Source organism: Anser brachyrhynchus, assembly GCF_964034855.1.
Source record: "Anser brachyrhynchus genome assembly, chromosome: 10".
In the NCBI taxonomy this organism is placed as follows: Eukaryota; Metazoa; Chordata; class Aves; order Anseriformes; family Anatidae; genus Anser; species Anser brachyrhynchus.
Window position 1 is genome coordinate 659,017 of NC_137705.1, and position 12,294 is coordinate 671,310.

Below are 12,294 nucleotides of genomic sequence, written 5' to 3' on the forward strand. Positions count from 1 at the left end.
AACGTGCACATGGAAAGGGAGCAGAAGCCTTAAAAAAATAAATAATGAAAAGAGTCCTGAAGTTGGGGAGAGGATTGGGAGATCCCTGAAAGCAATCTTCAAAGTAAAGCACGGAGCAAAACAAGGAAGTACAGCGAACATTAGATAAATGGGAGTATTTTGACTAATCCTCAAGGCTTGGGATTTGTGCTCGCACCAAGGAGGAGCGGGGGAGAAAGGAAGAGAGCTGTCTGCTCTCCTGAAAAAACTCATCGGGGAAGCTGGAGGCTGGGGATAAGGCATGGTACTGCTGTGATGTGTTTTGCAGCTGTCTGGGAGGTTGGAGCGCTGCCTTTGGGGACAGCTCAGATTTCCTGCCGTAGCTGGCTGGGGAGGCACATGAATGCTGAAATGTGGGCTTGTTTTTTGAAAGCGTTGCCTGGTCTTAAAAACAGTAATGCGTAGGGTCCGAGCAGCTATAGGTGTGCCGATACTTGCCAAGATTGCGGCAGCAGTGGTTTTAACGTTAAGTGGGCTGCCGGGGAGGTCGCTGCTGGGGAGGGCAGTGGCGCGGCGGGCGCGGCTAATGCGTGCCTAGAGAGCGCTTTCCTCCCTGGTGTGCTGAATGTTGGAGTTTCTAAGGACTCGTCCAGAGGAAGCACTTGCTTTTCTGTTACCCCTGCTTTACTTTAGGGCTTTTCCTTATGGTGAAAGCGTCTGCATCGCGTATTCTTTCCTTGTTGTGCTTTCGCTGGCCTACGTAAGTAAGCGCAGAAAGCCGGGCCGCCTGGTCGCGGCGCCCACGCGCAGGGCACGCAGCCCAGGTGTGCCGGCACCTCCCGGCCGCGGCGCTGCCCTGCCGAGCGCCGATGGCCCGAGTTCAGCATGGGCGTCGGTCACCTCCCAGCCGCGCGCACGGCCACCCGTGTGCCCGCCGTGCGCGTGCCGTGGCTGTGCAGTCGGGAAGGCGTTCGGGTGGTTTACGCGCGCAGTTGCTCTCGCCGAAGGAGCAGCGTGCAGGTGTGACCGCACGTGTTCTGTGTGAGGCAGATAATTTGACAACGAAGGGCTTCCCGACCTCGCGCGTGAGTTTCTCCTGCCTCGCCGTGGTGGCAGGTCTCTGCTGGATGGGAGGTTGTAGCGTTTAATGACTGGGAAACATTTTGGTCCTCCTGCAGGGAGGTGCATGGAGCAATCAGCGGCGTTCCTGTGCTTGGAAGCGGAGCTGGCTGGCAGCGATTTTGGAGCAGTGTGCCTTCGTGCTAAGTGGTGGGTGTGCGTTGAAGTTGTCACAGTCGCAGCTGGCAATTCAGGAAGATAAAGGGAAAACAGTGTTTTGATGTGCTTTGGCTATTGAAGATTATCTGGCGATACAGTCCTACAGTGTGCCGTGCGAGATGTTTGTTTGCGGCGGGCTTTGTTTACACATCCGCCCCTGCTGCTTGGGGCGGCCGTCTGCAGCCGCAACCTGCGGCGCGTGGCAGGTGGGCTTCCCTGCGGGGCTGTGCCACCGACGTGCCTCCCTGTGCTTCCCAACCTCGTTTCAGTGACGTGGGCTCCTGCACTTCCTTTTAGTCTTCATTTCCAGCACTGTTTCACCCTAGGTGAAACCCGTGGCTTTACAGAGAGCGGTGCCCGCGTGCCCCTGCAGCCTGCCAGCGCGTCGCGGGGACCAGGGGCGCTGCTCAGGGCGGCAGCAGGGCCGCGGGCAGTGCCACGGGTGCTCAGAGCCCCCCGGCACCGGCTGATACAAGCCAGGGGTGTTCTGCCGCACGCGGGGCGCAGCCAGTTCGGCATCGGCGTGGGGTTCCTCCCTGCGCTCCCTGACCGTCGCTGGGTCCTCGAGGCTCCTCCGAACGCGGTTGCGCTGTGGCGCTGCGTGGTGCCCGCGCGGGGCTGGCCCCGGGTGGCAGCGGGACTGCGAGGGTCGCAGGCGGGGGGAGCCGTGCCCGCCTGCCACTGCGTCTTGCTGAAGCTTGAATTCCAGGTGGGCGGGCAATTCATTAGTCCCTCTGCAGCATCGATGCAGATTGCAGCCTGAGCTTATTTTAGAAGAGCAGAAATCAGGAGCAATTAGCAATCTGCTTCGGGAGGAATTTATAAAAAGCAGACGCCGGCTATGTCGCATGCAGAGCGCGGGGCTCTTCGCTGACTTTCCGGCAGCGTATCCCCCTGAAGTCAGAATGGCATTTACGTGCTAGCGGCTCTGCCGACAGCCGGCAGCTGAAACAAAGCAATTGCAAATAACTAATATGGGAGTTCTGGGCTCGCTTTTTTTCTCGTGCGTTTTAGCTGCGAGGTGCAATTTCGCAGTCTGAGGTGCGAGAAGGGAGTTCTGGCAGCAGTGCTGCTCAGGTGTGTGCAGCCTGGGGCTCGAACAGGGCTGCACAAACAGCTGAAGGGCACGGGCTGCTTCAGGCTCTGCTGGGGTGCCTGTCCCCCGCGCTGCCCGGCACAGAGCTCGGGGGGAGTCAGGCAGTGGGAGTTCGGGTTGACACTGTGCAGGGTGTTTGAGCGAAGGCTAGATCTGCTTCTAGGTGGTTAGAAACAAAGGCTTCAAAGAAACAAATTAAAATCTTTATTTGCTTCACCCTGCTAGGATGGCACATTTTTTTTTCTCTTTAAAGGCAATGTTATTTGATTTGTACCTCAGTCAACATGAAGGCCCTTTTTTTTTTTTGCTTTGCATGAAGGGATATGAATTCAAAGAATCCAAGACTTCTGCACATCTGAGTGTGAGCGGAAAAGAAGGAAGGTGTTTTCTTTTTTCAACAGAAGGAATGCTTACATCCAAATCTTGTCTTCCTTGCAAGTGCGATGAAAGGACAGCATGGCAGGAGAGCCCTCCAGAGATAGCACTGCAGACATTCGGGCTATGTGCATACCAAGTGGATACAGTAAAATATTTGAGGGATTATTTTCTAGAAGTGCCGGACACCTGCAGAGCCAGCTGACTTGGGCCAGAGCTGTAGCTGCTGGGAGCACACCCGCTTCCATGGTTCTTCAGGGAAACCCACGCCTGTTGGTGCACATCGGTTGCATGTGCCTGCTGACTCGCTGCCTCTTGTGAGCTGCCCTATTACCTGTGTAGCTTTAATGCCCTTTGTTGTTTTCCGGGTGGGAATTTAACACTTTCCTTTCGCTGCTGGCCTGGGGAGGGGTCCGCGGGAGTGCGCCCGTGCCCTGCAGTAGCTCGGGGGTCTCTGCACGGTGAGGCAGTGCCAGGAAGAGGAAACGGGTGAAGAGTAAGTACAGAAGAACCAGCGTGGTGGGGGGGACAAAAGCACAGCGTGCATCCGTGCCATCTCCCTGGCGAAGACAAAACAGGCACGAGGCCGACCTGGGCGCTGCAGCGCTGGGGCGCGTTGGCCAGCTGGAGCTGAACTGACCTGGGTGCGGAGGCGTCTGTCCTGCTGGCGTCTGCTCTCCGCCGGCCCCTCCTCCTCTTGCTCTCGAGGATGCATTGTCTGGGAGGAGGAAGAGCTCTGTACGGACAGGATATTTCTGTGTTTTCATTTGTATTGTTTATCTATCACCAGCTGGTTCTGTGCCCACTAATAAGTAAAGCCTGGGATGCTGGGGAAGATGGTGAGAGGAGACAATGGGCTTTACGCTGATCTTCCTGTTGGAAGGAAGTAACGCGATCGCTTCGTGCCACAGGAGCTGATGACTTGCACAGAACTGAAGTGCTGAGGGTGATTATCCCTCTGCTTTGTGGGTGGCGGCTGCGCAAGCCAACGATCCCAACGCGGAGCACATTATTAGCCTCCAGTTGAGCCGTCTGCGGCCTGAAACATACTCAAGGTCTGTGGTAGATGATGGAGTTGTCATGAAACGGTGAAGTGTGTGTTTGGGATCCTGTCTGGCGTGGAAAGCCCTGGGCGGTGTGCTGGGACACGCTGCCTGTGCTGGGTGCCCCTAGGTGAAGATTGGAAGAGATCGGGGCCCCAGACCAAACCTGTGCTTCATTTGGTTTTACAAAGCCGAAAGTAAAGTCTGTTCACTCCTCATTCTTTCCCGACCAGTGTCTGCGCTCACAGGCTGAGGCTGAACGTACAGGTGCTAGGGGAGGGCTGTGCCGGTTCTCTCCTCTCACAGAAAGGCACCGAGGATGAAATTCCTCCTTATCTTTGTGGTTCCTTTCTGCAGTTTCCAAGCTGGCTGGGCCTGAGGACAATGTTATTTTATTGGTCACGGCATGGTTTTCTCTTACTTATTCCAACGTTACCTATTTTCCTGGAAAGGAGCAGGAGTGCAGAGGAGTGTCAGCCTCGGCCTGACGTCTGGCCGAGGCAGCAGCAGGAGGCGGAGGAGGAGGAGGCACCGTCGGTTCCCCGGCAGCGGATGACTGCGCGTGGTCGCGTGTGCCGCAGGGAGGTCTGAAGGGCGCGTGCTGATCCAGGCAACAGGCAGCGTGTGATGTGTTTTTGCTGGAATCACACAGTGGGGATAATTCACCAAGAGGACGTGAAGGAAGAGCATTTCTAGGTGATAAGGACATGCTTCAAGTGAAGTACCCTCAGCCCCTGGCGGTGCACAGGATGTTTTGGAGCGGGGGCACGATCATCTTGCAGGGGTCACTCCGTGCCGCCTGCTTCCCCTCCGTGTGGGTCTGTGCTCAGCAGTTACGCTTCCTGGTGATTTGGTTTAATGCTCTTCCTGGAAGATACGCCCATTGCTTGAATTTCCTAGGAGTCTGCCTTGCAAACCTTCCTGCTCAGCGTTTCACTCGGAGGCTGCACAGGGAGGGTGCTTTAATCGCGGTTCCCACGTAGGGCGCACGGGCGGCAGCCCCGCAGCGCGTGCTGCTCGATGGCCCGGCCGTCCCCGTCGGCAGCTTCCCCGCGCGCCCGCGGCCTTGGGCAGCGGCTGTTGTCAGACATGGCAAGGTCTTCGTGCTCCTGAACTGGAGGCTACTGTTCTGCGGTTTGTTTTTACTTGTCATTTTCTGCGGCCTTCACAGATCGTGAGCCGTTTGGCCTTGGTGCAAGGCAGGAGCGCGTTTGCACGGCAGAATGGCACAGCTGGGGGCAGGAGCAGTGGCGAAGTGTGAGGAAACAATCTTTTACCGATCTGTAAAATTGGTGCAGTAACCCTTTCCTCCTCCTCAGAGGCTGTGCGAGGTTTGTATTGCTGCAGTTTGCAGGTTGCTTGGAGATGCTGGACGAAAAGTTCTCCGAGGAATTACTGCGTATTACTCATGTGCAGGCACAGAGGGGCACGGCGCTTGCCTCGACGAGGGTCGTTCCGGTGGATTCACGGACGCGCAGAGTTCTCGGCTGCCGCCGGCACTGGGGTGACCGGCGCAGACGTGGGGGCTGCTCCGTGCTGGGGCCGCTCCGCCGGAGCCTCGCAGCGCCCCGCACACGGGCACCGCGGCAGGCACCAGCAGCCTGCCCCTGCTCGGCTGTGAAGTTTTCCCCGCCTGGATTAAGGAGCGCGAGGTGCTCGAACGAGCCATTTAATGATCTTCTTCTTTATTCCATCTCGGTGGCTGGGGCGTGATTCACATTCTTGTACAGCTCCCTTTCTTTCTCAGTTTAAATACGCTCTCTTTTGCATTTTAATAGCCCAAACCCCAGAGTTCTGGTGACGTCAGCGGGGGCATTCAGCGCGTGAAAGGTGTCCTCCGTCTGAGCTGGCCGGGACAATGCCCCTGGACTGAATGCGCTGGGCTGTCAGCGGGGAAGAAGGGGCGGCGAAGCCTCGGAGCTGCTGCACCCCGCGAGGTTTGCGGCCAGAATGCCCCTTCTCTCCGGGGGAAGGCGCGCCATCTGCTTTTGTGGCACTTCCTTTTGTTCTTCTTAAATCTTGAACAAACACAACAACCAGGCTGTTTGGCTCCTTCTTTTTAATGCTTTAACCGGTTCTTATGGGTGTCTTGCTTCTTTCTTGTATTCCTACCAAGAAGAAGTAGAGGTGGAGGAGCCAGCTGCTCGGCTGTGCGGCTTTCCCCCTCCCCTTCGTGTTCCTGTTCCCGCAGCCCTCACGCAGGAAAGCGCCTGACTTGGTAACGTGGCCTTGCTCCTGTCCAACAAACCGAGCCGTTCGTGTCCTCTGAAAACCGACAGGTCTTGTGATTGTCGCTGTTTCTTTTGTCAGACTTGCACAGCAGCACAGGAACCTGTGCGCTGAAAAGCTGTGGCTAGATGCTAGATGCACCTACCCCAGCACAGATTTGGGGTTGTTCTTCACAAAGATCTTTGCAAATCTCTTCAAAACCTTTCAGCCGGGCCTGTTCTGACTCGTTCTCTGCCCCTTTGTAAACTCCACCGGTTTTTCCAAGGTGGCCAGAGGAATGTTTTCCTGTAGCTTTGGCCAGATCTGAATCAATGTCTCGAGCATTCCTGCTGCTGGATCTGTCTTCTTCTGGCAGCGTTTAGTAAGGGATCGGCCTAGCCTAGGCTGGGAAGTGTTTGCCTCGCCTTCTTTGCTGTGTTTATTTCGTTTTGTTTGTGCAGATTTGTGTTCTGTTAAGGTGCTGTTGTTGCTACATCAACACGCTTAAAAACTTCGGGGACTGTTTCCGCCCCCCGAAAGGCGGAGCTGCAGCGGGGCTCCCAGAATAAAACCCGCCTGGGAAGCAGGCTGGTGCGCTCGGACCGAACTCGCTGCGGTGCGCAGGTGCTGGTGCAGGCGGGGTCCTCTGAGGAAAGCACGGAGGGTGCTCAGGAGTGTCTGCAGGCCGGGGGCTCGGAGGTGACTGCTTTCCCCAGGGCTGGTGTCCGTGGGCTGGTAGGAGTTCGGCTTGTTTGGAAACAAGACAAGGCAGAACAATAGCCGTGTCTTGCATTGCTGAGTGTTTCCTTGGGCTCATTCCATCCTCAGTCCCATAAATTGCAGCTCCCAGTATTTCAGCGTAATCAATGCAGGGCAGCGTAGCCCAGACAACAAAGTGTACCAGGGAGTAAATGAGATTTATGTCCTCCGCGTTGCTCATGGTCAGACAAAAGCGGAGACAGCTGTAGCCGATTCAGTCCGTGGGTAACTTCGCTGTAATTCACGGGGGTGCCTGGGCTGCCCCTGGACAAATGCGTGCCGTGCAGCTGCGTCCTCAGCGCAGTGTCCCTTGTCGTCAGGGAACGCTTTTCTCCTTCACGCAGGAAGTTCTTGTGCTGTGTCCTCACTGCTGGCTCTAGGAAGGAGAAGGAAAGGAAAGATGGAGACAATGGGTGGTTACAGGGGTGGTTCAATAAAGGAAAGACGTGTCCGAGTCGAGCAGGATGATGAGAGGCGTATTGGGGATGGGGCACCAGCAATCTCCTAGCTGGCAGCAGTAGGGCACTTGCTGACCGTGCTGGTGTGCTCAAGGTGTGACACAGCCGTGGAAGCCGGTACCCGTGTGTCAGCGGGGCTTGGTCGTTGCTGTCCGTGCCCACAAATCGCCTCCTGGTTCGTGGCCAGCCGGTCTGCTCGGGGGCGTGCGAGCCCAGCGTGCACAGCACACGAGTGATTTGTAAAGGCTTCGGCGTGACGTCGGGTGGGAGTCCCGGCTGCCCTGCAGTGAGGTGCTGCTCGTGGCCGTAAGGAAGCCCTGCGGTGCTTGGGCTTTGCCCGGTGCTCTGTTGTGAGAGCGGCCGACTGTCCTCCTCGGGCTCCTCCCGGCACGGCTCCGGCCGTGCGATCGCACCGTTTCCATCCTCCTCCTGCAGTAACCGCCAGCTGCGAGGCGGGTGGCACGGGAGCTTGGTGGGGAGCACGGCCCCTCGCACGCTGGGGGCTGCTTCCTGAAAGAGTTTCCTTATTTTAAGTTCAGATTTGAATTTTGGGTTGAAAACGGAAGAAGGAGGGCAGAGGTGTTCTCCGTTTCTCCCCCACGATCCCGCTTGGCGTGTCCCTTTCCAGGGACACGGCCGGGTGCCGTGGGGGCAGTTGCTGGGACCCCGGCGCCCCACAGGCGTGGGGAGGGCGGGCAGCACCGGCAGTTTGTGTGTGTGTGAGTGGGCCCGCGCTGCCCTCCGGGGACGCTCCGAAAGGGAGAAACCGTCGGCTGTGGGAGTGGGATGGCATTTTCAAGGAAAATGATGGAGTTCATCCTCAGTAACCGTGCTCACCTAAACTCTTCTGGCTGTGTAACAGCAGACCCGTTTCCTAAACACTGCTTATCTCTACGTTCAGGGAGACGTATGTTCTTGCTCCTGCTTTCTTTAAAAAATAATAATTTAAAAACATAATCTGCAAGTCCTGTTCTTTACTGAGCTCCCACATTCATCTCCCAGGCTTGGTGTCAGGGTCTGAGGTCCTTGTGCTCATTTTTACATTTTACAATACATTTATGTGAGCTTTGGCTGTGCTCTGTGAGGTACCAGACTAATCCTCCTTCTGGCTGGTCTCCTTACAAAGCGGGAGAAAACCTGAAAATACGTGCTTTCGCTGCCTAAATTTAGCCCCGAAAGCTTGTCTGGTCTTGGCAGCAGCTCATGGTAAACCACAGCTTGAAAGCGACGGTCAGCCGCACCTTCAGGATCTCCGAGGATGTGGGTGACTACCTGCTGAAGGGGCTCTGGTGGAGCTCATATTTCTCTTCCTGCAGAGAGGAAGGGAAAAGAACCAATTCAGGTTCATTTTTTAGTTTTCTGTGGTATGCAGTGAAATAAACCAGAGCCTACTCTGGATGCCAGGCGGTCTCGGGAGTTACCCCAGGCTGGGTCTGAGGAAGCTGGCTGCGGTGCCATGCTAATAGCGCGAAGAGGGTAATGCTCTGGTGAAAAATCGCAGTGCACGCAGGTTCTGCTCTGTCGCTGCAGGTGTGATTTTTGGCCGGTGCAGCCTCCCCAGCCCTGGGTCCCCTCCGAGCACAAACGGGGGCTGGCCCGGTGCCTCCCGGCCATCTCGCCGCGGCGCAGCCCGCGCGTGCTGCTCGGCGGGGCTGGGGTCCGGCCGCAGCCCGGGCGGTTCCCGGAGCTGCTCTGTGTCACTGCTGGCCGGCGTCTCGGTGGGTTCCTTTGCGCTTTTGTCCGTTTCCATTTGAACGGTTGCATTGCCACTAATGTATGTCCCATATTGCCCAGGGACTGCTCCAAAAAGTAGCTGTATTGTAAGGCACCGTTTAAATGCCTTCTTGCTGTAGTCCCTTTGGGCCAGGCCCCACCTTCAGCAATCCTGGGGTACTCCCGGAGTATCGCTGGTGGTGCCCACAGGCTCGGCCCCTGCCAGCAGCCCCGGGGGTTGCAGTGCCCAGGGTGTGCAGGGAATGACGGCAGGGCATCGATCCCCCTGGGACGGGCAGCTGATGTGATGCACCGAGGTGGCACCTTCCCCTGCAAGAGTAAAGATTCATGGCTTTAAATATATATTGCCGGCTTCATCCGCTGCTGTGGGGGTTGTGTGTTTTGAACCCAAAGCACCGCTGGCATCCCTCCTGCTCTGGAGGAGGGCCTGGCCGTTGGGTGCTCCCTGCTGTCCCCGTCCTTCGCTGTGTCCCTCCCTTCGCCCTTCCCCACCGTGTTCCGGGTGTGCTGCCGGGCGTGCTCCTGGCGGGGCGTTGCGAGCCCTGTCCTGACCTCCCGGTGCAGCGCTTGTGCTTGCGTTGAGCTCTGCTCCGCGTGCCCTGTAGGGACCGGGCGTCTGGGCTTCTCGCTGCCGCCCGCAGAAGGGCGTGCGCGCCCGGGTGTGTATGCACACGTGCACACGCACCGACCCCTCTCCTGCTCGCTGCGTTACCGCCCGGTTTGGAGGTGTGCTTTCTGTGCCAGAAAGCTGTTGCAAAATCCTGAGTCATTTCTGACTGACATGGCAATTATTGTTAAGAAAGAAGGAAAATTACTCTCCAGAAAGAATTCCTGACTACAAGAAGGAGGGTATCATACGGTTGGCTTTTCTGGACAGCTCACAAGTTTGGCCAAGGCTTGTTGGAGACTGTAATCAAAGAAAACTTCCTTATGGCGAAGGTAAACTCGATATTGTACAGACTGAAAACTGGACTTCTGAGAGCTGACGGGCAGCTGGGCCGTGAAGCAGGGGTTTTGCTGGTCTGCCCCGGTTCGTAGGTGGGACTGAGCTCGCTGGGATGAAGCACTGAGGAGTGACTCCCTGCTGGGGGAGGACAGAAAAAGCCTCTCTTGAGGGACTTCTGAAAGCTGCAGGATGCTGCCTGTGTCTCTCAGAACAGCTCTGATCCCTGAATGCCTCTGGTGGGGAGTTTGGAGTCAGGTTTGTGGAGTTGGCTCCTCTTCGCATCAGGCCCTCCTGCCTCGTATTCCAATGGAAATGTCTGCAGTTACCTTGACAGAGCATGGATGTTTCTTCAGTTATTGGAAGAAAGGGTATAAAATGACTAAATTCCGCTTTATGTTTTTCCTCTCTTCTCTAATAATGCTGAACATCTTGCCAAGTTCTTTAGAAAACAGTGTAGTCATCAGCGCATTGGATTCATTAGGAGTTGGCATTTAGACGCTCAGTATGTGAGAGCTGCTGATGCCCCGTGGAAAAATTTGCAGTACGTTCACTTGAGGACCAGTTTTGCTTACAGATTTATCTGGGTGTTTGTTTGTCTATGCTTGAATTCATTTTGAAATTTGAAATTCTGTTTCTGTTTTTAAATCAAACGTAATTGCAACACACCATTACATTTGTTGTCAGACAGTCCTGATCCGTGGAAAGTTTTGGTCTTGAGGCTAGGCTGGAGTTAAGAATAAAATACTTTTTTTTTTCCCAGTTGCTGTCCAAGGGAAGCAGGCTTTCCAAGCAGGGTGAAGTGGCGTGCATTTGGGCATGCTGCATAATGGGAGAAAACCGGGTGCTTTGCTTCGCTCAAAACTTGTCCTGCGTTTCTGCTGCACGGTGCCGTTGCAGCACGAGCAAGTCTGTTTCCAGCTGACAGTCGGCGCGCGAGGAAGGCGTGATGTCAGTGACTGCTGCGGCTCTGCAAAGCCCCTGCCGAACGCCACCTCCCCGCCGGCCGAGCAAGCGCTGCCGCGTGCGTGGTTCGCAAGCAGAGCAGGCCGTGAGCAGCAGCCTGCGAGATCCTCGGCCGTGGTCCTTCTCCGTGGGAGAGGTTTGACTCGTTTAAGTGCTTGACCGGCTTAATTACTTCAAGCCTCCATTGTCGCCACCTCAGCTTTGATCTGTGTTCCCCGGGAGCTGTCTGGAAGCTGCCCCGCTCTGCCTTTGTTCCGTACATGAAACGGGTGGTGCTGTGGGGAGCATCTCCCCGGCTGCGGAAGGGCTGAATGCCACCCGCCTGCTTCAGCAGGCCTGCAGCAAAGCGCCGCTCTTGTTGGGGGTAGGGAGCCCTGCCCGGGGGGGGGGAGGCTGCTGGGAGTAGGCCTGCTGTACGTGAGGATTTCTTTCGCCCCGCTACCTGGAGCGGGGGAGAGGCGTGCTGGAGCACCTCTGGAGGCTCAGACAAGTCCGCTCGGCGTTTAAAGGCCCATCAGAGCAGTGCGACCGTGGGGGTGCTGTGACGGTCCCAGCACATCGTTTTGAGCAAAACCGTGTTTTTGTAGGACTGTTCCTACATCCCAAGTGATGGTGTTCCGATACGAGAACTGGGCATGTTCTGCTGTCAGTTGTCTTCTATTAGTACTTTAATTCATAAAATCATAACTGTATTTAGCTCCTGACAGGGGCGTTATGGAAGGGAAAGTGTAGAGCTCCAACTCTCATTTCAGCTCTGCCTTGTCAGAGACATCTGGCATGACGAGGACTTGCCCAGCCCTGACCCCATCCCCCCTTTTAAAAAAATTATTTTACAAAGCTTTCTTCAAGCCAGCAGTTTTCTTGTGCTCTGGTAAGAGTGCTTTGGTTTGAGGCCGCCAGTGGCTGCAGACCAAATGTGATGCTTTTTGGCACGTACAAAGCAGGAAAAGGATGATTGTTTTTCCTCCAGGATCCTCTCTCACTGGCAGCCTTTGCAGCAAGCTCAGTCAAACCTCTCCTTCCTGAAGTAATGCCATGAAACGGGGCTGGCATTTGGCTTTCTAACACTAACGTTGCAGAACACAGACACTGCAACGCATCTGCTGTGTGCGGGGGAGCGTTCGTTAGGAGGCTGACTAACGAAGTGCATCTCTGAAGCAGGAAGGACACAGTTGTACTGGGGCACTGGTGGTAGTTGCAAGAAGGTGTTACGGGCAAGGCGGTCTTAAATGTGCTTCTGAGCAGGAGGCCAGAAGTACAGCCCTGCGGTTCACTACCGTTCCCTTGTCACTTGAGCTTGGATATAAAAAAATAAAGTTTCTCTTTGTTCATCATTTGTTGTAGTGCTTATTTCCTTTCTGGCCTATAAAGAAGGCTAGTAGACGTGCTAGCGCAAAATGCTCTGAAATTCTTTGAAGGAAGAAACAATGATGAGAAAGAGATATTTTTAGTAAG

At 55.7% G+C, this 12,294-nt stretch overlaps 1 protein-coding gene across 10 annotated transcripts in view; it reads left to right on the forward strand.

Moving 5' to 3' along the window:
• Window positions 1-12,294, forward strand: part of SRGAP3 (SLIT-ROBO Rho GTPase activating protein 3) — a 108,617-nt gene that overhangs the window by 24,591 nt on the left and 71,732 nt on the right. For 2 of the 10 annotated variants that reach the window (XM_080605558.1, XM_080605557.1), the window contains exons 1-2: window positions 348-739; window positions 1,158-1,248. The exons of 4 other annotated variants lie outside the window; for them this stretch is intronic. In XM_080605558.1, the coding sequence (XP_080461684.1) occupies window positions 605-739; window positions 1,158-1,248 (226 nt within the window). In that variant the 5' untranslated portion in view covers window positions 348-604. Of the gene's footprint in view, window positions 1-347; window positions 740-1,157; window positions 1,249-4,291; window positions 6,679-12,294 lie in introns of those variants that run through there. 4 more of the 10 variants (XM_080605556.1, XM_080605565.1, XM_080605562.1 and 1 more) reach the window with 4 other exon arrangements.